Below are 25,345 nucleotides of genomic sequence, written 5' to 3'. Positions count from 1 at the left end.
TAAGCTGCACTGCCCTGCACCACCTTAAAAACTTCCGCAACTGAAACGAGTTAAAAGTTCAAAAACGGGCACAACTAATGCGAACCTCGCTGCAGAGTTATCCTACAGTTTTGGAATTCACATTGCGGCCATACACATCATCACTAGCGCAGTCCTCATCCTCGGTGCCACAAGGGTAGGCCACGTTCCCCAATCCGCTTACCCTATTTTTAATAACTTTCCCTCATCGTAGGAAAAGGACATGCTTTATGTTCCCTGTCCGATGTTCTTGATGGGTACTCGTGCATTGGCCATGGGCGATGTGTATATCGTTATGTGTTTCGCAGCGCCAATGATAGGTGCATGTGTAATTGAGTTATATATTATATATACTGTCGTTGACAAACCTTTTTTTTAAATTAAAAACTACTTTCAGGCTGCCTTGGAAGGTCGATAAATGCGGGGCAGAAGGCCTTTCGAAGGATGATCAAGGATGTGCTTCCACCGACGTATCCCGACATGCAAATCAAAAGTATTTTTGTAAATCCCATATGATGCATTTGCAATGGGATTTGGTTTGTGCCTATCGTGAGTTTATTAAAAACACGTAAACATCTACGATTGGGTTATATGTATATTGTCTTTATTAACGCAAATCGCTTTGTTAAATCTGCAATAATTATATTTAATATTGTGGACTACAGCTTCAACGGTCTTATTATATTTCTAAAATATTTTGAAGGTCATAAAAATGAAAACTGACAGAACGATATGTTGAAATCAGTTTTTAATTTGGTTTATCATCATTATATAGCCGTTTAACTCCCACAAACTGCCAAAACGTCCACGCCCACAATGTTTAGATTTTTTTTCATTTTATTAATTGTCTTGCCAATTTCTATCGGTTCGCCCAAAATTGTATTGCCACGACCACTCCAACGCCTACACTTTTAAAAAAATGTGTGAAAGTTTGTTTTCATTTTACTATTTGTTTTTCCAATTTGTATTCTATTTTGATAGTGGAGTGTTTGATAACTATAGTGTTTGAAATGACAGCATTTTCAAATATCCCGCTCTTTGCATCCCTGGCTGATACTAATCGATTTGAATCTGAAATGCGGAAAAGCTATGTACCAAACAGCATATAACCTTCCATGACCTTGGTTATACTCATAAGAAAGCGGCTTTGTATTAGAATGCAGGTCGATATATGACAACAAACCATCCTTCCACAAAAAAAAAAGGAAAACATTTTTTGGTATATATAGGCTGAGTTCAATTATACGTTTTATGTACATATGTATGTATGTTGTTTTTAAAGTCAAACAAACAGGATCCGCACAGGTTTCGAAGTGCAGCGATAAGAAAATATGTATATGTTTGTTATCTGTGAATTTCAGACTCCCAGAATTGGCAACCACATTTGTACATAAATAGAAACGTCGTTTCTTTGAGTTTTGCGTGGCTCCCAGGCGAAGCAGAGATACTTTTTACGTATATATTGCATATCTCAGCAAGTCTACTCGTCGATGCCCTTCACACGCCCTTGGGCTTACACAAGCAAAGTTAATTCTATGCACAAGTTTTATTTTTTAAATAGCTGGCATTTAAATACAGTAACAGGGCGATACTTTATTTGACAACAATAAATAGATTTGCGTAGTTATGGCTATTTTGTGCATTTGAATGGTAACTTTAAGAGCTAACCAAGAAAAGCAATTGAATTGAATTGCGCGCCTTTTGGATTATGCAACAGTGATTCCTGACCAGCTGCTGCGCCCCGGATTTGTACGATAGTGGCGTTTAGTCCTTGCTCTGCATATACTTGATGAGGTCGATGACGCGGTTGGAGTAACCGAACTCGTTGTCGTACCATGAGATAAGCTTGACGAACTTGTCGTTCAGCGAAATGCCAGCCTTGGCGTCGAAGACCGACGAATGGGTGTCGCTGAGGAAGTCGGTGGAGACCACCTCCTCGTCGGTGTAGCCCAGAATTCCCTTCAGGGGTCCCTTGGAGGCCTCCTCGACCTTAGCCTTGATTTCGTCATAGGTGGCTCCCTTGCCAAGGCGGACAGTAAGGTCCACCACAGAGACATTGGGAGTGGGAACGCGGAAAGCCATGCCGGTCAGCTTTCCATTCAGGGCCGGGATGACCTTGCCCACAGCCTTGGCGGCTCCGGTGGCGGCCGGGATGATGTTCTGGGCGGCGCCACGTCCATCGCGCCACAGTTTGCCAGAGGGACCGTCAACGGTCTTCTGGGTGGCAGTGGTGGCGTGCACGGTGGTCATCAGGCCCTCGACGATCTCGAAGTTGTCATTGATGACCTTGGCCAGGGGAGCCAGGCAGTTGGTGGTGCACGAGGCGTTGGAGACCACCTTCATGTCGGGGCTGTAGGCGTCCAGGTTCACGCCGCACACGAACATGGGCGCATCGGCGGATGGGGCCGAGATGATGACCTTCTTGGCACCGCCCTTCAAGTGGGTTGACGCCTTGTCGATGGTGGTGAACACTCCGGTGGACTCCACCACATACTCGGCCCCTGCGCTGGCCCAGTTGATGTTGGCCGGGTCGCGCTCGCTGAACACGGTGATCTTCTGGCCGTTCACCACCAGGAATCCGCCCTCAGCCGCAACGGTGCCCTTGAAACGACCGTGAGTGGAGTCGAATTTGAAGAGATACACCATGTAGTTGACATCGATGAAGGGATCGTTGACGGCCACCACGGAGGCGCCCTTATCGATGGCGGCGCGGAGCACCAGACGGCCGATGCGGCCAAATCCGTTAATTCCAATCTTCGACATGGTTGAGTTTCTGCTGTCTTTTCACTTTTCCTCTCGTTCAGTTTCAGTTCGCTATTACGACTGCCGCTTTTTCCTTTTTCCGGAGCTTTTTTCGCAAACTATGAGTTGGTTCCTGCGGGGGTGACGGTGGGTAGATGGGTATTTCGCCAGCGGCCTGCGAAGGTCACACTTCAATTAAGTTAAGCCTGAAATAAATCGATTAGAATCGAATTTAAAACTTTTAATTATTTTTGAAAATTATAATAAAGCATTCATATAAAAGGATTGATTGCTTTAAGGTCCCATGTACAAAACAACTGGAGATATGCATTGATTGCAAGTCTTAGTAAGAGGATAACTTTTTAAAATTTCGGAATAGTTTATAAAAAAGTAAAAGTATAAAACTACTTCATTTTGCATTAGGGCTTTAAGATGCTATTTCTTTTCAACAAATTTTGTCTTAAGTAGTTTAATTCTAAATATATTCTTCTAAATTACAAATTTTTTTAAATATTATTTTATGATTAAATGTATTCAGTTTGAATTCATATAGCAACAATCGAAAGACCGATGTTTTCGAATCAGGGTCACTCTAATTTGAATCGAATTGAAAACTAATATCTCCGCGAAAACCAATCTATGTCTGGTCCGAAATGGCAGTCTCTGCAGAGGGAATCGATGGAATCTACTCCGTCCGCCTCGTCATCGCGGATTTCTATATGGAGAAGCCACAGTTCGGCATGGATCCTTGCTATTCGGAGCTGCGCGGCAAAGAGATCAAGCGGGTATGCTGTTTTATTTCACCACTCTTGAAAACTGGGATAACGATCTATTTCATTACAGGTGCCAGTGATTCGGGTTTTTGGCGGCAACTCCAGAGGCCAGAAAACCTGCATGCATGTACACGGCGTGTTCCCCTATTTCTACATTCCGTACGACAAGAAAGATTTTGAGTGCCTGGAGCGGGCCATTCTGCAGTTAGCCATGCACCTAGACAAGGCCATCAACATATCCCTGGGTCAAGGCAGCTCCAACGCCCAGCATGTGTTCAAAATTCAGTTGGTCAAAGGCATGTGAGTTTTTCCTAAACGTCTTTTTGGTGTAAATCTTTAGCCGACATACCTTAACAGACCCTTCTATGGCTACCATCGCGTGGAACATCAGTTCCTCAAGATCTACTTGTTCAATCCGCGGTTCGTTCGCCGCGCCGCCAACCTTCTCCAAAGCGGTGCTATCCTGAGCAAAAACTTCAGTCCGCATGAGTCACATGTGCCCTATATCTTGCAGTTTATGATTGACTACAATCTGTACGGGATGAGCTATGTGCATGTTCCGCTGGAGGTTCTCAAGTTTCGACGCAGCCATGATGATGAGGGTAAGCTGGGTACAGAATCTCTTCAAGTTGCTAACTAGCCTTTCTACCCTTAGAAATTCCTTATGCGAATGTCAAGCCAGCGCAGCTGCTGGACCTCATAAGCGCGAAGAAAATGGCCTGCAGTGCCTTAGAGGTGGATGTCAGCTCAAACTTCATACTGAATCGGTTCCAGCTGGTGGCAAAGAGCAAGAGCAACCACACTAACCCAGGCATTGAGGCCATCTGGAATGATGAGAAACTGCGCCGACAAAAACTTGTGGAGAAGCACACCGATGCAGACGATGCGGAGAAGGTTCAAGCGGTAATCCGGAAATCCATGTTGTATTGATAGATCCTACAGCCTTGTTTCCATTGTAGGTGCCAATTTTGCAATTACCGCCAACACAAGAGCGTCATCAGATTGAAATTGCCGAGAGCGATATATTTTACCGCACCGCTTTGGAGAGAAAGCTGATGACACTGGAGCAGTCCACGCTGTCCGAGCAAACGTTGTCAGATCAGACAACCCTTGCCAATGTAACCATACAGACCACATTGCCCGGCACAAAGGCCCAGAAACGCACGTTCAACTTGCAAAAACTTCTAGCCAACTCCGTTTATCCGGAGGAGTGCTCACAGGATCAGCAGCAACTGTTGGTTAATGCTTCCTTTATACAAAACCATGTTAGCTGCAGCTACAGCAGCAATGTCAGCCTGTCAACCCCAAAGGATGAGTCCGATTACATGGACGAAACTGTAGTGGATGAGGAACTAATTCTAAGCCTTACACAGCCTCATGGAGCGATACCCCATGATGCCACCTGTGGGTAAACGGTTGACAAAACTGAAACATACTTTTTGATAATAAACGAATCAATATTTTTTCTTCAGTGAGGGAGGAGGACTTGGAACTTTTGGATGCGTTGCAGCTGCTAGAGGAGCAGAATGAAAATGAATCCCATGTGGATCTAGACAGTTCATTGGCTCCTTTGTCGCAACATAAAAATTGTGAGTGCTTTATGGAGTTTTTTGTTCTGAATTGTATATACTGATCTTTTTTTTTTTTAGTCGAACTGAAACCCGAGCTGTTGGACAAGGAGACTGCAGCTGCTGCAGGTCTCTTCGACGAAGATTGTGACACCGACGAGGATGCAGACCAAGAAACCCGACATGACTACTCCACCGTCCTCGACGATGTGGATGAGCTGTTGCTTAAGCTAACTCAAAGTCAATTGGAACTTGCGGAGTCAAAGGAACTAAAAGCATATACTAAATTGCCGCAAGTCGATGGTGCTGATGATCGCTTACAGAGAACACCCATTAAATCCATCAGTTCTAAGCCAAAGTCGAGTCCTCCAAAGACTCCAACAACCCCAAAAGGTCAGAAAAGCCTTCCCAAATCACCACGTACTCCGAAAACTAGTGCGGCAAAGAAATATGCCCCGCTGGCTTTGACTATTGAAAGCAGTTCAGCAATGAGTGCGTAGAATTTTTAGAAGATAGAACTTCTACTTAGAAGTAGACTTTTAAAAATCATAACTAATTGCAGAAAGCAACGATGACTTCACAGGGAGATCGTCTAATCCACGCCTTAGTTTGCAGCTAGACCAAGGACCAGAATCGGAAAAACTTCGGTAATCAAATTCTTTGTTTTCTTCATATGTAGGGCTTATAGTGACGAACATTTTGTTTCTAGTCCAGAAATCTCTTTGCGCAAGAAAGTAGCCATGTCGGAGCTACGACGAAAAAGTGTTGAGGACAGTTTTGTGCTCTTAAAGAACGAGTATGGTTAACTTATATTCTATACGGCAAGACATTTTATATTATTGTTTTCCTGATAGCTGTACTCCTGTTAGTAGTAGGAGACGATCTACTCGCAATCTGGATAAAACACACATTATTTGTTCCCTTACGCCGAGGGACAGAACTCCTTGCTTGTCCGTCATGTTCGAATCACCTGACGGCAAGCAACTACCACCAGAAGAAGAGGTTAAGAAGCCTCGAAGGAGTACTTGTCATCAAGTTAAAGATAATCTATACATGGTTGGGTGTGAGGGTTCCCATAAGATAGAGTCCCACAGGTCAGAAGGAAGTGGTTTCATTGAGCTTAAGCCATGCCAAGGTCCCGATGAGTGTTTCAGCGAAATAGAAAAGACTAAGCCACAAGTACTGACGACTTCATATCGTGGTAAACCTCTAACAAGAGCAAGACTATCACTCAGTCCCCAACAAAATACTAAAACTAGTTTGAAAGTAACTGTTGCATTAGAACAAACAACAAAAGTTTTTTCCACTAACTCAAAAAGTCCCCAGCAGCAGCTAAACTGTGTTTCTAAAAAGTTTGATGATCTCAAAACTAAACGGAAAACGGCTGATGAAAATCAAATAAGCAGTGATGAAAAGTTACAAAGTGGACTTTTTCCACAGGAACAATTTGTTATTTCTTCTGGAGATCCGGCAAACTCCAGTGAGAAGAACCCATATCCTACAAGCGATGATGAGGCCATCGAATCCGACACGGAAAGCGATAATATAGTCAACAAACTTCGTAAAACACCCAACTTGAAACGCTTGCGAAGGAGCTTTCGGTCGGAGTTGCTAACCAAACAATTAACTCCTAGTTCAGCAATAAGACCCCCTGAGATTCTGACCACGCCTCAGCTGAGTCCTAAAAGCAATGAAAGCCACACACCAGAGCTAATGAGAAGTTTCTATGAACATTCGCTGATTGTGAACAGTCCGTCGGTCTTCAGTGACGTGCTAGATAGTCCCGAAATAAATATAGATTCTCTTAAAACTGCTCCACCTTCTCCCGATAGTAACTCCTTCGTGATTACTCCCTTGGAGCTGCCTCCATCCTACGATGAGGTAATTCGCGGTAGCCGCAAAATGGACATCCCCGAGTACGAGTTCCAGAAGCCCTACTACAGCAATCCCTCCGATGTGAGCAAGGTAACGGAGGTGGGCTTCCTGGTACTCCACATCCAAGGAAACAAGCTAAATGATTGTGAACCCTTCCAGAGCGTACTGGGAAATGATCGTGGATTGGCCTCCTGGCGTCGTCAACAACTGATAGCCATCGGTGGTCCGGCAATGTTGCAGCGGCATCGGGGAGAACAACAAATACGGGAGTACTTCAGCACTAAACAAAGAATAGCAATCGAGCCTGCACAGCTACCACCCACCTGGCAAGAAGCCCAGATGTGGTTAAAAGCCAAAGAACTTTTTCGTCAACGGGAGGAACCCAAAAAGTCTTCCGATGACTCAGACAGCCCCATCAAGATCAAACGGCAGAAAATCACTATGATGCTGCCGGCTGAGGAAGGCGGCAGTGGGAATGAAGATGCTGGTGAGGAATTCGACTGTAGTCTGAGCCTTACACCTTTGTCCCAAGCTAAGAATAATTGTAAGGCAACCCCGATAAGTAGCAAAACTAAAGAAACCGGAAAGAATCGCCTTCAGCATGGAACCAGACTCAACTTTAAAGAAATCCAGGAGGAAGAACCAACAAGCTCGCAGTCTAACGAACAAAGCGTCTCCAGTAGCGCGACCCAGTCGGAGCTAGATCGTAGTTCCTTTCTGCGACAACTAGAGTGTAGTAGCCAGGAGAGGCAGCACGACGTCAGCTTTGGACTTAGCCACGCCACCTTGGACAACACGTTCGGGTTTAAGGTTAATTTGGAGAACCTGCAGCAGGCGAAAGCCGACATTGATTGCAACCACCTGACAATCATAACCTTAGAGGTGTTTGTGTCCACGCGGGGTGATCTACAAGCAGATCCCATGCACGACGAGATTCGTTGTTTATTTTATGCTATCGAGCACAGTTTACCGGATGAAAATCTCCCTAGCAAAGCCTGCGGCTATATAATGGTTAATACAGCCCAGGATTTGCTGAGTGAAGGCCCTTTACATGGTATAGATCGGGATATTGAGGTGCAAGTTGTGACCAATGAAGCGGAGGCGTTTGAGGCATTGTTGGCTTTGTGTGGACGGTGGGATGCGGATATATTTGCAGGTTACGAAATCGAGATGTGTTCTTGGGGCTATGTGATTGATCGTGCCAAGCATCTGTGCTTTAACATCGCTCCCTTGTTGTCCCGAGTGCCCACACAGAAGGTCCGAGACTTTGTGGACGAGGATCGGGAGCAGTTCACTGATTTGGATGTTGAAATGAAACTCTGCGGTCGCATTCTGCTGGACGTATGGCGTCTGATGCGATCTGAGATCGCATTGACGTCGTACACATTCGAAAACGTAATATATCACATCTTGCATAAACGATGTCCCTGGCACACTCCCAAATCCCTCACCGAATGGTTCGCCTCGCCCTGCACCCGCTGGCTAGTAATGGATTATTACTTGGAGCGAGTGCGTGGCACTTTGGCTCTTTTGGATCAGCTGGACTTACTGGGACGGACTAGCGAAATGGCCAAGCTCATTGGTATTCAGTTCTACGAGGTGCTATCGCGCGGCTCGCAGTTTCGCGTGGAAAGCATGATGTTGAGGTGAGTGTAACCAAAGACATTATAATATTCGAATGTCTTTGGTGTATCACTGAGAAGGAAAAAATATTTTACTCTTATGATCTCTCTGTCTTCATAGAATCGCCAAACCAAAGAATCTGGTGCCACTTTCACCTAGCGTCCAGGCACGTGCTCATATGAGAGCCCCCGAGTATTTGGCACTAATAATGGAGCCGCAGTCACGATTCTATGCTGATCCACTAATCGTGCTTGACTTTCAGAGCTTATATCCCAGCATGATCATTGCCTACAACTACTGCTTCTCCACATGCTTGGGTAGAGTAGAGCACTTGGGCGGTAGTTCGCCCTTCGAATTTGGGGCATCGCAGCTTCGAGTTTCACGGCAGATGCTGCAGAAGCTACTGGAGCACGATCTAGTTACTGTTTCGCCATGCGGCGTTGTATTTGTGAAGCGCGAAGTGCGCGAGGGTATCTTGCCGCGCATGCTCACCGAGATCTTGGACACTCGCCAAATGGTCAAACAGTCGATGAAGCTCCATAAGGATAGCTCTGCACTTCAACGGATCCTTCACTCAAGACAGTTGGGCCTTAAACTGATGGCCAATGTCACCTATGGCTACACTGCCGCTAACTTCAGTGGCAGAATGCCTGCAGTGGAAGTGGGAGATACTGTAGTTTCCAAAGGACGGGAGACCCTGGAGCGTGCTATCAAACTAGTGGAGAACAACGAGGAGTGGAAGGTGCGTGTCGTTTATGGCGATACGGATTCGATGTTCGTTCTTGTCCCTGGTCGAAATCGAGCTGAAGCCTTTCGAATCGGTGAGGAGATCGCTAAGGCCGTCACCGAAATGAATCCACAGCCAGTGAAGCTTAAACTGGAGAAGGTCTACCAACCTTGCATTCTGCAGACCAAGAAGCGTTATGTGGGATATATGTACGAGACAGCCGACCAGGCGCATCCCGTTTACGAAGCAAAGGGCATAGAAACTGTGCGGCGAGATGGGTGTCCGGCGGTGGCCAAAATGCTGGAAAAGGTGCTACGCATATTGTTTGAGACGCAAGACGTCAGCAAGATTAAGGCGTACGTTTGCCGGCAGTTCACAAAGCTACTGTCGGGCAGGGCCAACCTACAGGACCTGATTTTCGCAAAAGAATTCAGGGGCCTTAATGGCTACAAGCCTACGGCTTGTGTGCCAGCACTAGAACTCACGCGGTAAATTAGACGATATTTCTGTGCAATTCCCAAATTGTGTCATAGCCCTTTTTTTCAGAAAATGGATGCAAAAAGACCCACGACATGTGCCGCGCCGGGGTGAACGCGTCCCTTTCATAATAGTCAACGGCCCGCCAGGCATGCAACTAATCCGCCTGGTGCGTAGCCCGCACGACATCCTGGGCAACGAGGGTCATAAGATAAACGCCATCTACTACATCACCAAGGCAATCATTCCGCCGCTGAATCGCTGCCTGCTGCTCATAGGCGCCAATGTCCATGATTGGTTTGCCTGTCTGCCAAGGAAGTTACTCTTGACGCCAGCTGTAGGAAATGCCAACGAATTAGCGGGTGCACGAGGTGCCAAGTCCACCATTTCCCAGTATTTCTCTACCACCAGCTGCGTGATTGATTGTGGCCGTCAAACCAAGGCAGGCATTTGTACAAGCTGCATAAAAAACGCCACCAAATGCGTAGTTGTGCTATCAGATAAGACAGCGCGCCTGGAGAGAGGTTACCAACTAACCAGACAGATCTGTCAGGCTTGTTGCGGACGGCTGGGAAGCCTTCAGTGTGATTCCCTCGACTGCCCAGTTCTGTACGTCTTGGAAGGAAAGCGAAGAGAACTCCACCAAGTCGAGCACTGGCACAAACTTCTTGAATACCACTTCTAGTGCCGATATACCGGATTTCTCATTCATTAGGGATGTATATGTATTTTAACTTTCAGCTTGCTTATACAAGTTAAAATTACATGCATAGCTTTAGCCACTGCATCTAAACATTTACAAAGCTTATAATCTACTTATGCATTGGGTGATTCTGTTGTGTTTAATACTAGAGGAATTGTTAACTATTGATATTGTTTAGGTTTATCATGTTATGATTGTTATGTGAGCTGAGCATGGAGCCAATAAATTAGCACTTAATGTTCACTTAAAACTTTCAGTTTGCTAACTTGTAAGACATCAATTGTGTTCCTCAATGAGAATGAATATGAAATCTATAATAATAGGTTTTTCAGTTCAGCGTAGGATTTCATCTTTCAAATTAACAGTTTCAACGATTAACCGAATTACATAACACTTAGTACTTGATGTTCATTAATATTTTGATTTCTGATTTAGCCCTGATTCGTGTTGCCTAATACAATTTTGTATATTTCCAATTGAGCAATTTGCTTCGATACAAAAGGAATTACAGCATACATATTAAAAAACGTAGCGTTAGATAACATATAGGTAGCATTTAAAAACTCTGAAAACATGCCTCTAAATTACTCAAAAAATATGAATATATTTATGGTTTAAATAACATCTTAATCATCCATTTCAAACATCAGGGCGTTCTTAGCTTCCGATTCTTTGTTGTTGCTGTGGGCACCTGGTGCTCCAGTGAGATCCAGTCCGCTGTCGTGGAGCACGGACCCGCCATTTGGCTTGTTACAGTTTCTTGATTGATTTTCTTGTAGCTGTAAATTTGAGTACACGTTATTAGTATTATGCGAAGGTACATATTTAATATCTAATACCAGACTGCCAAATAATAAAGTTCCATTTCTACACTAATTGTCTATATTGTCTTAGATTTGATCAGTATTAATGTCTGGTGTGACGAAAATAAAGCCAAACTGCCCGATTTCGCTGATCGCCTCTAATTCAATTAGCAAGCTAACAACCCAACTGCCTAACGGCGGGGATATTCGCTCAATTAACTAGATCTTGATCTCACCTTGAGGGCAGAGCCCCGTGTTTCTTCGTAGTCGACGGAATCCCCTTCGCTGAGGCGACGCTGCTGAGCCCGCAGCTTGAGATCGCGTCGCTTCTGGTTCTTCTTACGTTGACCCAGGATGCTGGAGTCGAGTCTGAGCGATTGAGTAAATTATAAAATTACGAACCATTTTCAGGGGTTATAACTGGTACTTACCGGAACACTTGCTTCATGATGTGATCATTAAACCTAACAGTCTTCTTGCAGCTCTCCGAGAGCCCGGCATCCGAACGGTCCTCCTCGGGAATGCCGCCGAATGAATGAGAAAACAGAGAGGTTCCGGATGCATCCACGGAACACGAGTACGAGGAGCAGTCGTCAATGGAGGAGCAGCTGTCCGACATCGAGGGTCGGGGTCCATAGCGGCTGAATCGCTTAAGGATGCCGCGATGGGAGCCACCGGTGCTATCGTTACACTCCGAGTAGCTGCGTTGCTTACGCTGCGACGGAAACTTAAACATAGTCTTCGGTTGAAGCTCAGGATTTTTAGCCAGTGGCTCCTGGAAGATCATATCTGCGCAGGCAGATTCGGATAGGGAGCGCTCCTTCTTGTTCCTCTTCCGTTGCTTCTTACCGGGCTTCTTATTCTGCGACTGTTGCTGGTGCTGCATATCGCTTTCGGGCTCTTGATCCTGGTTTCCCTTCTCTTCCTCCTCCTTTGTGCCGGGGCGAATGGTAACCTTCAGGGCCTGGCCCTCCTGATTGTGCACGAATTTAACATCGAGAGGAGCATTCTCCTTTGCGTTAGCTTTTCCGCTGTTTTTTACATTGTACTGCCCATGGACTGAGTACTCTTTGAGCTCCGTGGCATCCAGACCGGCCAGATAGCTAGCAGGAGTCTCGCTCTGCGAACTCAGACACAGCTTGAGCACTACATTGTTGTCCCAGGCCTCCGCCTCCACGCTCTCGATGCTGGAAACCTCATGCTCCGCCGGCAGTTCAACGTAAAAAGCGTAGTGGGTGGGATAGTAGCCACTGCCGATGGTAGCGAACTGTAGGTGCAGGCTTCGCTGCTCTCTCAACTGCTCAATGGAGTCCGGTTGAACGTTGGGCACGTGCAGCACGAATGCCATCACATTGTCCAGCACGTTGCAATCAAACTTGCTTGGCAGTTGGTAGTGCACGGAGTTCTTCAGGAACGGACGTTTAGCGTGGCACACAGGCGCAGTAGTGGGCGAGGCTAAGAGAGCACATAAATTTAATTCATATTAATAATCAACGATCACCCTGTTGTTGAACCATTGATTTATTTGTAAGAGTATCCAAGCAAAAGAAAACTAATAACTTTGAACAATGACAACTTAATGTACATATATTTAGAGGATGGCAGTAATTATACCCGTTACTCGTAGAGTAAAAGGGTATACTAGATTCGTTGAAAAGTATGTAACAGGCAGAAGGAAGCGTTTCCGACCATATAAAGTATATATATTCTTGATCAGGCCATGCCCGTCTGTCCGTCCGTATGAACGCTGAGATCTCAGGAACTAAGCTAGAAAGTTGAGATGAGCAAACAGACTCCACAGACAGACGCAGCGCAAGTTTGTCGATTCATGTTGACACGCCCACTCTAACGCCCACAAACCGCTCAAAGCTGCCACGCCCACACTTTTGAAAAATGTTTTGAAATATTTTTATTTTTGTATTAGTGTTGTAAATTTCTATCGATTTTCCAAAAACCTTTTTGCCACGCACCTTCCTGTTCAGTTTATCAGATCTGAAACCTATTACTAACAAATCAAAAAAAGGTCGAGTCATATGGAATAATCTTCATAACCAAATTGCGATAAAATATAATAATAACCCTATTGGGGTTGACTTTTAAATAAGTTATTAATAATGGTAAACTTACAAATTTCGGAGATATCCGGCTTGGAATCGCTGAGCTCGCCATCAGGATCCTCCTCCACGGGCGATTCGCTGTTGGAGTGCAGCTCCACGCCGCTGTCCTCGCGGCTGAAGTGGCGCAAGGTGTCGTGCATCTGGGCTTCCTCCTTGGTGCTTTTCCGGACCACAGGTAACGTGATGCTCAAACGACGCAGGTCCGTGTCAAAGCGGGCTTGGCCCGCCTTGTCGTCCACAGAGAAGGGCAGGTCCAGCTTCAGGCGGTACTTTGCTCCCTGCCGCTCGCTGAAAAGGTATACGGACTTAGAAGTGACGTCCAGTTGGCACTCGGCTGTCGAACGGAGCAGGGGGAGCTCGATCTCCACGACAAGAGAGCGAGGAACGGTCACATGCAGCTTCGCATCCAACTCGTCCGTGTACTCGGACAAATCAACGTCGTGGCTGTGCTTAATAGAATATCTGGGCACCGTGAACTCTGGCACCGGAGTGGGCTTTGTTTTCATGGGCAGAACGCGGGGCTCCGGTATCCCGGGAGCGGGTGGCTTTGTGGGGAACATGTGCGCTAGAGGATGTGGCTCTTGTTCTTCGGCCGTGGGATTGTCGGCCAGCTTGCGTATCACAGTAGGACGGGGAATACCCTTGTAGTCCAGCTTGGGGAATTTGAGGTTGGCGCGATCCAGGGAGACCTTGTACTCGCGCTCTACTGCGTCCAGTGCAGTATCGATGAGGCATTGCCGGAACTGCTTGTTCCGCTTGGCCAGGAAAAGGGCTTCGGGATGGAAGACCACGTCAAACACCTTGCAGTGGTTATTTTTCGCGTCGCAGTCATCCCGTGACGAGGTCTGGGCCATCGGAATGGACCAGTTTAGGCCACGACTGCCACTCGATGGATCCGTGGCCACCTCGTTTTTGGGCCTCTCGATCTCCTCAGAGCCAGCGATGTTGATGAAGCACTTGAGCTCGCCATCTAAGGCGGTCTTGATCACGAATCCCGGCTTCGGGTGGATGAACCTCACCTCCACGCCACGCTCCTTTTCCAGCTCAGTGATCTCCTTCTCGTAGATCTTGCGATTCTCTGGGTCCTGGATCTCCTCCACGTAGTCGAAGAACAGCTTACGGAACTCCTCTTGGCCAAAGGCCTCCTGGATGCGGTTGAACTCGTCCTTGCTTATGTCGAGCCGCTCATCGTCACGAAGTTTGGATTGTTTATTACGCGATCGGGCAGCGGATGCGGACATAGCTTTCTCACAGGGGCACTTCACTCACGGAGGGATCTCTTCGGGTCTCCTCTTCTTTGCACTTTTACTACACAAATAACAATTTTCTTATCACTTCGGCGGCTTTGTTTTTGTATGTTTTTATTTGTTTGGGTTGCTCAGTTTTGGGTTACGAATCCTCGGCAAATGCGTTTTGTGTCTATTTCTGGAAGGTTCTGAAATTACAAATGTACATATAAGTATGGACGATCTTGAAATATAGCCGATTATTACGTATGTATAACTGCAATAAGAACTAGAAAATAAGTCGATTGAAACGTTTGACTAGTTTTTTTGTTCCGACTACATATATGTACATAAATGTATAACTGGGTATTTTATCGTTTTGTAAATAAACCTACAGGGCATGCCTGAATCTTATGAAACCTGGCGAAACTCTGGAAACTTTCCAATCGAAACCGAGATAAGCCAAGAACCAAGGTTGCCCTAGGTCCTGACTAAATCGTAACCAAACACCGCTGAATATAATGAAATTCCTATCGGCAGATAAGCAAATAAAAATTAAATCAATGACGCAGTAAGGTCGCTGAAAATCGCCGGCTAGCCGCCGGAATTATGGGCGGTATGTAAGTAGGTACAGATGTGTGTAGATTCTACATGACTACAAACTGACCACGAGTTGTGTTATAAGTCAGCAAATAAATAAACCAACTGCGTAGTTTCTAAAATTCAAGAACGCGTAAATGTTTTCTATTTTTTTATTCTGTTTTTTCGTGCTTTGGTCCGATGCTTTCCCGACGAGCGTGTTTATAAGAATGAGAGCGCACCGCCCGAAACGCCGGCAAATATTGTAGGCTCTCGCGAGTCAAAAAAGAGAGCGTCCTCTGCGCAGTGGAGGGCTTTTTGATAAGCGCGAAGAAAACCACTTGCCCCCAATTGTTTTTGTTTAGCGAGAATCTGCCCTCCGCCCCTGCGCCACTACACATTATCCGATTTCTGGCGCAACCCAACTAATTGTACAATAAACGACCGCATCTCTACACACAGACTATGTATGTATGCATACACATATTGCGTGTGCCAACTGATATTATAAACTTAAATATATATGTATGTATATATGTGCTGGGTGGGCGGCGAATAGGGGGTCAGTTAGATGTTTCTCTACGGCGTGTGTATCCCCACTCCGGGGAAAACGAGGAAAATTATAACAGTTACGTGACCAAACACATGTCTGCGCTGTGGGAGGGGAAAAACTGTCGTTTGATCGATGCGAGCTGAAACTTATTTATTTCCTGGACAAACCGGTCGCAGTAGAGATGAAAACGCCAACTATACCAATGGTTAGTGTTATTCTATAGCACCGGGCAGATAAATCAGTTAATTTCACACAGGACACCAGCCTAATGGACCGATAACTACTCACAGTCATTTCACTGCTTAATTACACACTATTCACTCACCTGAATTGGAAATACTTTTGCTCTTGTGGGCACAACGGCACTAAATACTATATTTGTCTGTTAAATGGGCTTTTTTTCAATAGACGCTTTCACGAAGTTCGAGTTTGACGTTCTAGAAATTTTTCCTCTGGACCGGCTGCTCGTGTTTGTGTGTGTGCAGTGCTTTGGTATTTTTACTCATGGGTTTTGGAAAATGTAGGGCCTAGTATTTTTGTTTAATATGTTATGTGCAGACGTTGACCCTGGTCACACTGCCCTGTCGTATATCGATAGGCCCCGATAGGTTCGGACTTGAATCATTTCTAGCAATGGAGTCCAATATATTTTTAGTTTTTCTATTGACATTTCTGCTATACAACAATGCCAGAGGTGGGCCTTAATTAGTGTTAGGCCATTATTGAGTGCTTTGAAAAGAGAGTGCGCAAGAGAAACTCCGATTGTAAGGGGTTTTAAAGCCAGACGGAATGGCTTGAAAAGTCACAGTGTTTTCGATTTGTTTTCATATGCTGTGGTTCTGCCCAACTGTGCTGCGTACTTGGCCAGGCTAAATCGAAAAAGTTTTCTCGGGATGTTGATTAGTAACAGAAGCTTCTGATGGATCCTACAGAACGGATTATATAAACGGATGTCGTGGGCGTTTGCAGCATAAGTGCATTTTTTCAATGATTTACCCACGCACACCATAGTTCCGTGTGTGTATACAGAACTTGCTGGGGCGCCTGTGTGTGTTTTAGTGCTAGTGGTATTGGTGGGGCTTTCAATGTGTGTACATATTTGATATATGCATGTGTTTTAATGTGCATTTGTTGTGTTTCAGCTGAAATTAGCGATCATCTGCGGGAGGACATTCCGAGTTTAGACATGGAACCATCCTCCGCCTCATCCGCCCATCTCAATGGCAAAGAGTTACCGGCCGTGCCACAGAACTCGGTGCAGACGCATCCCAGGTAATTATATCTTAAGTCCTGAACCCCTAGCTTGTAACCCCCGCTTTTGTACAAAAGACAATGTATTGCTAATCTCTGCTACCTCCCAATTGCCATGCTGCTAATCCCTAATTAGGAGACACATTAAGAGTAAGCGCCGCATGAAGAGAAGGTACAACTTTTACGTCAACAAAAAAATGGTTATATTTAAATACAAAATTCGAAAATATTCATAGTTTTACTTGTTTAATCGATATTGATACATATTTTTATACCCGAATATTAACCGAGTTCGTGTAAAATCATATTAAACACTATCTTTTACCAGATACAAATGCTTTTCTTGCGAGCCGCCCTGCCGGGATCCGTATGAGTTTACCCACACCTGCCAGAACGCGATTCAGGTGAGTTCCTCACTTTAAACTTAATTAAACTTAAAAGTAACTAGGTTTCCGTGTTTTAACAGTGCTGGAAGTCGCGCACCCGCGATGCCGATGGTCAAGTGCAGGAGTCTCGCGGTTGCAGCACTTCGCCGGATCAACTGCCCATGATCTGCAGTCAAAACTCCTTAAAGATCAATGGACCCAGTAAACGCAATACGGGGAAGTTCGTTAATGTGGTATGCTGTGCCGGTGATTACTGCAATGAAGGAGACTTTCCAGAACTGCTGCCCTTCGACAGCAATGACGTGACGGTAATAACCGCGGATACCAGTAGTATAAGCAAGATGTCTGTCGCCATTCTGGGTCCTTTTTTGGTTATCGCTCTGCTGGGCGCCGTGACCATCTTCTTTATTCGTCGTAGCCATCGCAAGCGTTTGGCTGCCTCGCGAACCAAACAGGACCCGGAAGCGTATCTAGTCAATGATGAGCTGCTCCGCGCCACCAGCGCCGGTGACAGTACGTTGAGGGAGTATCTTCAGCACTCGGTGACCTCCGGATCGGGCAGCGGATTGCCGCTGCTGGTGCAGCGTACGCTAGCTAAACAGGTCACCCTTATCGAGTGCATAGGTCGAGGCAAGTACGGTGAGGTTTGGCGCGGCCACTGGCATGGCGAAAGCATCGCCGTCAAAATATTCTTTAGTCGCGACGAAGAGTCCTGGAAGCGGGAAACAGAGATCTACAGGTAAGGACAAAATTACTTTATAGGTATATTGTATAATTTTATACAAGGAATTCCTATATTAGCTTTTATACATTAGTTTTTAATTTCATGAAAATCAGTCTACAAAATCCCCTAAAAATACTCTGTAATGCTTCCCACCATAAAATGTGCCCTATAGAGTATAATATTTATTGCTACCTCTAAATGCTCTATGAATCATTTAGTAATCGCACTTTTTTCAGCACCATATTGCTTCGACATGAAAATATTCTCGGATTCATCGGCTCCGACATGACGTCGCGCAACTCGTGTACCCAACTTTGGTTAATGACACACTACTATCCACTGGGCTCGCTGTTTGATCACCTTAACCGTAACGCCCTAAGCCACAACGATATGGTATGGATTTGCCTGTCTATAGCTAATGGGCTGGTGCACTTGCACACAGAGATATTCGGCAAGCAAGGAAAGCCAGCTATGGCCCATCGTGATTTGAAGTCAAAAAATATACTCGTCACCTCTAACGGCTCGTGCGTGATAGCCGACTTCGGACTGGCCGTTACCCATTCGCACGTCACAGGACAACTGGACCTGGGCAACAACCCTAAAGTGGGCACCAAGCGATACATGGCCCCAGAGGTTCTGGATGAAAGGTATGTGCTTATTGGCTTTACCATAAACGACAATATCACATTAAAATTTAATTGCAGCATTGATTTAGAATGCTTCGAAGCACTGCGCCGCACAGATATATACGCATTTGGACTTGTCCTCTGGGAGGTTTGTCGTCGCACCATTTCTTGCGGCATAGCAGAGGAGTACAAGGTGCCCTTCTACGATGTGGTACCAATGGATCCCAGCTTTGAGGATATGCGCAAGGTGGTCTGTATCGACAACTACAGGCCCTCCATCCCCAATCGTTGGAGTTCGGATTCGGTAAGCCGCTGTTGTATGTCATTGTCATGATTTTCAATCTAAAAGTTCTCATTATTTAGTTACTGGCTGGCATGTCCAAGCTCATGAGGGAGTGCTGGCACCAAAACCCCAACGTGCGCTTGCCAGCGCTGCGCATAAAAAAGACTATACATAAGCTAGCTTCCGCCGACGAGAAGATACGTTTGGACTTTGACGAGGTCTGCGTTTAGTGGTTGTAGTCGAGCCCTAGCAGTAAGCGATAATTTAGGTGTAGTCTAAGATTCATTCATTGACATACCCTTGCATTTCATACTATTAGTTCGTAGGTATATTATTCAAAGATCCTTCGTGTTGAATTAACTAATCCAAGTACAAGACCCTTGGGAACTTATACATAGAAGACTATAACATATTTATTTATGTTTGAATTTACATTATCGTTTCTGTTACACCGTGAGCCTAGCCTAATTAGGGTGCCTTGAAAATTGCCTTAAGTTAATGTTAGCATCGACTCTAATGAATGTTCTTGGGAAATCATCATGTAAAGTTGTAATTTCACTATTTACCATTATTCATCGTTCATCAAGTGCCATTTGCAATTGAGAATTGTAAACGCCCTAACTTTAAGCTCACTCTTTGAACTTTACACTAAATTCATAACTCTAGAACTTGTCCATGCTATGATAGAACCATAAGCGACACCACCAATTGACTTGCTATCTTAGTTAGTTAAGCCTTTAGGACTTAGTTCCCCACGCATAGAAGCATACACACCTACTTGTATATTGTACAAAGGGCAAGCTATTTAAGTTTTGTATAGTCTAAACGAAATGAAATACACGACTAAGCATTTAACATTAGAAAATCTGGTTTATTGGCTGGGCTTATGTCAATTGTCTGATGTCAGTACCCGGAAGCTCTCGTCATTTGCTTCGTCTAGAAAGAGCAGACGAAAGATGTCGTTGAAGAAATCGGGGTAATAGTCGCAGGCGCGTTTGCAGTCGGGAGTCCAGTTGATTTCTAGCAACTGGGGCTCCATCACCTTCTCCTTATCGTCCTTCCACCGAAGCATAATGTCAGCTGCGTAAAGAGCTCGTGATTGGGCACAAGGAGCCAGGCCGCAGGGTGGATCTGCTTGACGGGCGCACTGAAGCACCTCGAGAAGCATGTTACAGATTTGCTGCTCCAGAGCCAGCCAACTATTTTCCGGATACTGATCCTGCCAAAGGGTCAGGAAGTCGTCGCACTTGACGTGATGCAGCTGCGCCTCCGTCTGGTAGTTCATCACCGTGTAGTGTTTCTCGTAGTCATCGAAGTGATCCAGCGAGAAGGGGTGATTTGCGAAACGCAGGAAGAACTTCCGGTGTATATATGCTTTCAGCGGTTTGACGCTCTTCAAGAGAATTACATAGCGAATATCAAACTTAACGCGTCCTTCCAGTTCCTCTCGACTAAAGAGAACTGGTCGCTCGATGTACTTTTGTGCAATCTTTGGACCAGTGGCCGGTAGGCGTACGATCTGCTTGATGTTGTCCGTGATGTGTGTGTCCAGTCCGCGAGCCAAATTCCAGGGCTTGATAATCCAGTGGTTGTCTAGGCCCTTGGCTACTCTCGCTTGGTAGTAAGCAGCGAACTCCTTTAGTTCGGTGGACAGATTATAGGTGGTGGGAAGCCATGTCGGAAACGTTTCCAGCGTAAGGCTATTGTGGTGTTCTTTGGCCGCCCGGCGGCCCACAATGCTTAGGAGGTCTTTGATGGTGATTACGTACTCGAAGGGAAACTGATTGATGAACTTGCCGGGCGACCTATCGGCAAAGTCCTCAAAATCCTTGAAGTGATGTGTGAGCCAAAGGACATCCGCTTCGTCTGCGTTGTTAACTAGGATGAACTCAGGCGAAGTTAGATGACGGCGCACCACCTCGTACTCTGCATACACCTTTAACGGGCCGCAACGTGACCTGGCTGGTAGTGGATCGATATTGCTTTTGGGATAGGTTTCGGGGATGTGACCGCTGGTAAAGTAGTCTACCCTTGGTTCAACTTGCAAGAAGCTTTCGCCCGTGAGGTCGGAATCGCGCCAAGGTAAAAGCAGGGCATCCCGCTGGGGCGCCTCCTTGGCCACGTACTCCACCACATTGCGGGTCACTGAATCTCCGACATCGCAGTCCCGAATCGGAAAGAGCACACTGTACGTAGTTCGGGTGTTTATGTAGAGCAGAGGGACAAGACGAAAGTTGGGATCGTCCGAATGGTTCACCGCTGACCCGACTTCGTCCATCACGTACCAGATGGGCTGGCGCTCCTCGTCCGACAAGCCATCGCTGCCGATGGAGTAGGCGTGGCAGTACTTCCATAGGCGGCGCAGTATTTTATCGACCCGATTCTCCAGCTCGAGATCAACGCCAGTGATGGCCGAAAGTCGGTCCGCCAGTTGCGGATACTGCTCCAATTGCTGCCGGGCTCCGTTCAACCTGAATGTCCAAGCGTGATCGACCAAAAAGATGGCCTGAGGATCACTGGCTTTTATTCCCTGCTCTAGGGCCACGCCCAGTGCAAACACCGGGTTGGGACTGTCGTCGTTCTCGGCAGGATTTTGCTCCTCATCCTCATCGTAGTCAATCAGCATCAACTGGAGAGCCTCGCCGGCGTCGAATGTTTCCGTGGTCAGTTTTTGGTACAGCGCCGGCCAAAAGATCAACGGAACAGCCGAGGACTCCAGCTGCGGCTTGTGCAGCGCCACAAACTCGTTGTACTTGTTTATGCCGTCCATGTGCAGGAAATAGCGCAAAAAGGAATACTCTTGGAGCACGACCGAGTTAAAGTGACCGTATACGCCCAGGTCCAGTGATGCGTATCTCTTCTTCTTTGAGGAAGTTTGTACTCTTAGGACTTGGTTTCGTTCCCGCAATCTTTAATTGGATCTGGTGTGAATATACAACTATATAAGCCATATTCGAGTTAAAAAAAATGCCCTCAACTTTTGTATTTCTGTCATGGTAAACACTTATATTTTTTTAAATAAAAAATTGAACGCAAACCGCAAAATAATTCAACAAATGCTTTAAAATATTGCTCTTCCTTGTTAATCCAAGTAGAAGTACAACATAAGCATATGAATATTAGTTCTGTCTCATTACGTTAAGCTTTCCCAGAAACAAGTTCCCTTTGCTTAAATGTTCTTATTTTAGAGAGTAAATAGTACACCGTTTATCGTTCACAACGTAATGGATTTATAACTTGTGCTTAACAGGATGGATATGAGCTTAAATATTATATTATAAAGGCCGATAAAGGCTCATAAACCTTTTTGACGCCCGTGCTAACCGTTAACCAGCACTGTTTGCGGCCAGCTGATCAGCCCAGCTGATGGTGTGACCGAACTCGCTTGGTTATTGCGCCTGTATTTGTTAGTGGCTCTTCCCACTGGATTAGCAACAACAACCAGTATTTCACCATTAGAATAGATAACATGTAATTGCGACACGGAACTTAAATCAGACCAAACCAGGCCACTTTCCGCGGAGCATTAGCAGAAGTTAAAAGTCATCCCAGCTCGGCAGTTCTAAGGGGTACAAATCTAAATTTATTTTCGAGTCAGTATTCATGAAACTCTCGACTTTCGACGGGTACGAACGTAGCGCGCAAATGGTGGCGGAATATTATTGTTAGGATACCAGACCCCCGCACACACCTGCACACAGCCGCCCATTGTACCCACACAAATCAGCAGTGAGAGATCAGATCGAGATGAGCGAACCGCTGGCACTGGCGAGCGGCGGCGTGGTGGTTCCAACGCCAGCATCCACAGACGTCTCTATTTCGAACCTCCCGCAGCCTACACTGGGATCGGTATCCAATCAGGGCATGGACCTAGAGGTAAGCAGGGCGACCAGGTCCAGGCCCAGGCCCAGTTCACCATCATAGTAGGCCCTGCCTTGTGAATTCACGATAATACCCAAAAGATATACCCATTTTTATTGCCACATTTTGCAAACAACTGCGCAATTAACTGACAGCCGCTGGTTAAGTAATTTTCGGGACGGACCACCTGGCATGGATCACATAGCCAGCGGCTAGAGGTGCCCACCGAACCCACAACGCTCAGTCACCTCAGCAACTCCCCAAATTCACTCGTCACTTTCATCTCTCACCTGCAGGATCCCCGAAACAATAGATTCTTTCTCTGGAAATGGTTGTGTAACTGGACATCAAGCTCACCGACAATGCTGCGTGCCGTGGAGAAGAAAATACTGTCATACGTCAAGCTGCCCTACCGTGGCTTCTTTGTGGACATCGGGCCTGCGGTGGGCGAAGCGGATAAGATCTGGACCATCAGCATGAATACCGAGTCCAAGGAGGTGCCCCTGGTGCTCTTGCATGGCCTGGGAGCAGGTATTGCCCTGTGGGTGATGAACCTGGATGCCTTTGCCAAGGGTCGTCCAGTATACGCAATGGACATCCTCGGTTTCGGACGCAGCTCCCGGCCGCAGTTCGCCAAGGATGCGCTGGTGTGCGAGAAGCAATTTGTCAAATCAGTGGAGGAGTGGCGTCGCGAAATGAACATTAACGACATGATCCTGTTGGGCCACTCGATGGGCGGCTTCATTGCCTCCAGCTACGCTCTTTCACACCCGGAGCGTGTGAAACACCTCATACTGGCCGATCCCTGGGGCTTCCCCGAGAAGCCCTCGGACTCGACCAACGGCAAAACAATTCCGCTCTGGGTGCGGGCCATAGCTAGAGTACTGACCCCGCTTAATCCGTTGTGGGCTCTACGCGCCGCCGGCCCCTTTGGCCAGTGGGTGGTGCAAAAGACACGTCCAGATATTATGCGGAAGTTCCAGAGCACCATCGAGGAGGATATCAACTTGCTGCCGCAGTACATACATCAGTGCAACGCCCAGAGCCCCAGCGGTGAGTCCGCCTTCCACACAATGATGCAATCCTTCGGATGGGCCAAGCATCCCATGATTCACCGCATCAAAGACGTGCGCAGCAACATACCAATCACGTTCATCTATGGCTCCCGGTCGTGGATCGACTCGTCGTCTGGGGAGAAGATCAAGTCGCAGCGCGGCAGCAACATGGTGGACATCAAGATAGTGACGGGCGCCGGCCACCACGTATATGCCGACAAGCCGGACGTGTTCAACCGCTATGTGAACGAGACCTGTGATATGTATAAGGTGGCCGGTGGCAAGCTGATAACGCCCTTGCAGCTAATCCGCGAGTCTACGGAGTCCGACGAGGAGCGCGAGCCCAGCCTGAGCACAGCAAAGACGGTAGAGGTCCAGCCCGAAGTGCAGCCGGTGTCCGAACCAGTCACTGCAGCTGACACATCCACGCCGACCACCGACGAACTGGCGGCGAACATTAAACCGAAGTGAGCAGAAGCTGCGGGATACGCTGAGAACCAAACAAATCACAGCTCGCCTGCCAGCCTGTATCTAATAGCTTAGTGTCATTGCCTAGTATTAAATGATCATCTTATCCAATTAGCCGTTATTTTTAATCTACAGTCAAAACTGGCCAAACTGAAATAACTCCCAAGACGGGCGTATTCTTATTTATATTTTTTGAGATTTCAAGTTATACGCAGTTTTTAAATAGCTTAAATATATATCTATTTTTGTTAGAAAATCAACTTAGTCAAAAACTCCTTTTTTCAAGTGACCTAGGTATACAAGTTTCATTAAAATATGTAAAGTCCATGGATTGTGCTGGCAACCAAGTGCTTTTGTAGCAGCTATCGTTCGTTTGTGCTGATTCAGTCCGAGTACAAAGGTCACTTCAGGGGCACTGTCAACGCGCATGGAGTTCCATTGATAACTTGGTTGATAAGCAATGGAGGAATTCGAAGCTCCGCCGAAAAGTTTTCTACGAATGCAATCGGTGCCCAACATGCGTCAGACATCGATCCGGAAGATCCCACACGCGCCGCTTGTTTTCAATTCTTTTGGTTTGGGTCTAAGGCTATCTTAAGTTAGCTGATAGCCAGCAAAACAATGGAATTATATAGTTGAAAACGGGAGCGGCTCTTTATACTAGGCGCCTGATTTTGTTAGTAAGTGATTCATTGGCTTAATTTCTTATTTAAGAGAACGGATCTCTTATAAATAAAGTCTTATTAAAATGCGGCGTTGAACTGGCCCCTGACTTAAATCATAAGCAAGTCGCTTTTTATTGCCTTTTTAATAAATTCGCTTATCATTTGTCAACATTTTCGTTGTCTATTTAAATTAAAGAGTTAACAAACTGAAAATATCCAAAAAACTATGTTTCCTTCAGGCA

At 46.1% G+C, this 25,345-nt stretch overlaps 7 protein-coding genes across 14 annotated transcripts; 4 read left to right on the top strand and 3 right to left on the bottom strand.

Moving 5' to 3' along the window:
• Positions 1-28: 28 nt before the first annotated feature.
• Positions 29-597, top strand: LOC122611440 (the record flags this gene model as incomplete). Its single annotated transcript, XM_043784542.1, has 3 exons — positions 29-175; positions 233-338; positions 416-597. Coding segments are annotated over 3 exons (372 nt in total), but the record flags the coding sequence as incomplete, so codon positions are not given.
• Positions 598-1,545: 948 nt separating this feature from the next.
• LOC122626716 (glyceraldehyde-3-phosphate dehydrogenase 1) lies at positions 1,546-2,857 on the bottom strand. The gene has a single exon (XM_043807083.1). It carries the CDS (start codon positions 2,779-2,781, stop codon positions 1,783-1,785), a length of 999 nt encoding a protein of 332 aa, XP_043663018.1. The 5' UTR covers positions 2,782-2,857; the 3' UTR covers positions 1,546-1,782.
• Positions 2,858-3,369: 512 nt separating this feature from the next.
• LOC122617767 (DNA polymerase zeta catalytic subunit) lies at positions 3,370-10,505 on the top strand. Of its 5 annotated transcripts, XM_043793763.1 has the most exons (13): positions 3,370-3,545; positions 3,604-3,833; positions 3,891-4,135; positions 4,189-4,436; positions 4,493-4,937; positions 5,006-5,122; positions 5,183-5,593; positions 5,664-5,748; positions 5,811-5,897; positions 5,956-7,066; positions 7,136-8,622; positions 8,720-9,814; positions 9,873-10,505. In XM_043793763.1, the coding sequence occupies exons 1-13, from the start codon at positions 3,414-3,416 to the stop codon at positions 10,486-10,488; spliced, it is 6,309 nt and encodes a 2,102-aa protein (XP_043649698.1). In that variant the 5' UTR covers positions 3,370-3,413; the 3' UTR covers positions 10,489-10,505. The 5 variants fall into 5 exon arrangements, with proteins under 5 accessions (XP_043649698.1, XP_043649705.1, XP_043649690.1 ...); XM_043793770.1 differs by having other exon boundaries at positions 5,183-5,494; positions 5,956-8,622; XM_043793755.1 differs by having other exon boundaries at positions 5,956-8,622.
• On the bottom strand, positions 10,504-16,266 carry LOC122617805 (protein kintoun). 2 transcript variants are annotated; one of them, XM_043793795.1, is made up of 5 exons: positions 16,110-16,266; positions 13,437-14,861; positions 11,741-12,764; positions 11,546-11,678; positions 10,504-11,285 (listed from the first exon to the last, which is right to left on the bottom strand). In XM_043793795.1, exons 2-5 carry the CDS (start codon positions 14,665-14,667, stop codon positions 11,133-11,135), a joined length of 2,541 nt encoding a protein of 846 aa, XP_043649730.1. In that variant the 5' UTR covers positions 14,668-14,861; positions 16,110-16,266; the 3' UTR covers positions 10,504-11,132. The 2 variants fall into 2 exon arrangements, with proteins under 2 accessions (XP_043649730.1, XP_043649738.1); XM_043793803.1 differs by lacking the exon at positions 16,110-16,266 and adding an exon at positions 15,320-15,469.
• A 115-nt stretch (positions 16,267-16,381) lies between these two features.
• LOC122617825 (activin receptor type-1) lies at positions 16,382-19,914 on the top strand. The gene is made up of 7 exons (XM_043793831.1): positions 16,382-16,478; positions 16,927-17,056; positions 17,364-17,439; positions 17,502-18,160; positions 18,382-18,792; positions 18,850-19,075; positions 19,135-19,914. The coding sequence occupies exons 1-7, from the start codon at positions 16,418-16,420 to the stop codon at positions 19,282-19,284; spliced, it is 1,713 nt and encodes a 570-aa protein (XP_043649766.1). The 5' UTR covers positions 16,382-16,417; the 3' UTR covers positions 19,285-19,914.
• Positions 19,905-22,180, bottom strand: LOC122617821 (tubulin--tyrosine ligase-like protein 12). The gene has a single exon (XM_043793814.1). The coding sequence runs from the start codon at positions 21,822-21,824 to the stop codon at positions 19,944-19,946; it is 1,881 nt and encodes a 626-aa protein (XP_043649749.1). The 5' UTR covers positions 21,825-22,180; the 3' UTR covers positions 19,905-19,943.
• A 295-nt stretch (positions 22,181-22,475) lies between these two features.
• LOC122617830 ((Lyso)-N-acylphosphatidylethanolamine lipase) lies at positions 22,476-24,698 on the top strand. 3 transcript variants are annotated; one of them, XM_043793858.1, is made up of 2 exons: positions 22,476-22,623; positions 23,212-24,698. In XM_043793858.1, exon 2 carries the CDS (start codon positions 23,278-23,280, stop codon positions 24,439-24,441), a length of 1,164 nt encoding a protein of 387 aa, XP_043649793.1. In that variant the 5' UTR covers positions 22,476-22,623; positions 23,212-23,277; the 3' UTR covers positions 24,442-24,698. The 3 variants fall into 3 exon arrangements, with proteins under 3 accessions (XP_043649793.1, XP_043649777.1, XP_043649785.1); XM_043793842.1 differs by having other exon boundaries at positions 22,496-22,930; XM_043793850.1 differs by lacking the exon at positions 22,476-22,623 and adding an exon at positions 22,988-23,133.
• Positions 24,699-25,345: the final 647 nt, after the last annotated feature.

Source organism: Drosophila teissieri, chromosome 2L (genome assembly GCF_016746235.2).
Source record: "Drosophila teissieri strain GT53w chromosome 2L, Prin_Dtei_1.1, whole genome shotgun sequence".
Classification (NCBI taxonomy): domain Eukaryota; kingdom Metazoa; phylum Arthropoda; class Insecta; order Diptera; family Drosophilidae; genus Drosophila; species Drosophila teissieri.
Note: the sequence above shows the minus strand (reverse complement) of the source record. Positions and strands in the feature narration are given on the sequence as shown.

Coding starts and splice junctions, on each gene's coding strand:
- LOC122617830 (XM_043793842.1), top strand. CDS start 22,802: ATGAGCGAACCGCTGGCACTGGCGAGCGGCGGCGTGGTGGTTCCAACG. Junction 22,931..23,211: donor ATCAGGGCATGGACCTAGAG/GTAAGCAGGGCG, acceptor TCTCACCTGCAG/GATCCCCGAAACAATAGATT.
- LOC122626716 (XM_043807083.1), bottom strand. CDS start 2,781: ATGTCGAAGATTGGAATTAACGGATTTGGCCGCATCGGCCGTCTGGTG.
- LOC122617821 (XM_043793814.1), bottom strand. CDS start 21,824: ATGGACGGCATAAACAAGTACAACGAGTTTGTGGCGCTGCACAAGCCG.
- LOC122617805 (XM_043793795.1), bottom strand. CDS start 14,667: ATGTCCGCATCCGCTGCCCGATCGCGTAATAAACAATCCAAACTTCGT. Junction 12,765..13,436: donor GCCGGATATCTCCGAAATTT/GTAAGTTTACCA, acceptor GTGCTCTCTTAG/CCTCGCCCACTACTGCGCCT. Junction 11,679..11,740: donor ATCATGAAGCAAGTGTTCCG/GTAAGTACCAGT, acceptor TCAATCGCTCAG/ACTCGACTCCAGCATCCTGG.
- LOC122617825 (XM_043793831.1), top strand. CDS start 16,418: ATGGAGTCCAATATATTTTTAGTTTTTCTATTGACATTTCTGCTATAC. Junction 18,793..18,849: donor CCAGAGGTTCTGGATGAAAG/GTATGTGCTTAT, acceptor ATTTAATTGCAG/CATTGATTTAGAATGCTTCG. Junction 19,076..19,134: donor ATCGTTGGAGTTCGGATTCG/GTAAGCCGCTGT, acceptor CTCATTATTTAG/TTACTGGCTGGCATGTCCAA.
- LOC122617767 (XM_043793755.1), top strand. CDS start 3,414: ATGGCAGTCTCTGCAGAGGGAATCGATGGAATCTACTCCGTCCGCCTC. Junction 3,546..3,603: donor GCGGCAAAGAGATCAAGCGG/GTATGCTGTTTT, acceptor ATTTCATTACAG/GTGCCAGTGATTCGGGTTTT. Junction 3,834..3,890: donor ATTCAGTTGGTCAAAGGCAT/GTGAGTTTTTCC, acceptor ATACCTTAACAG/ACCCTTCTATGGCTACCATC.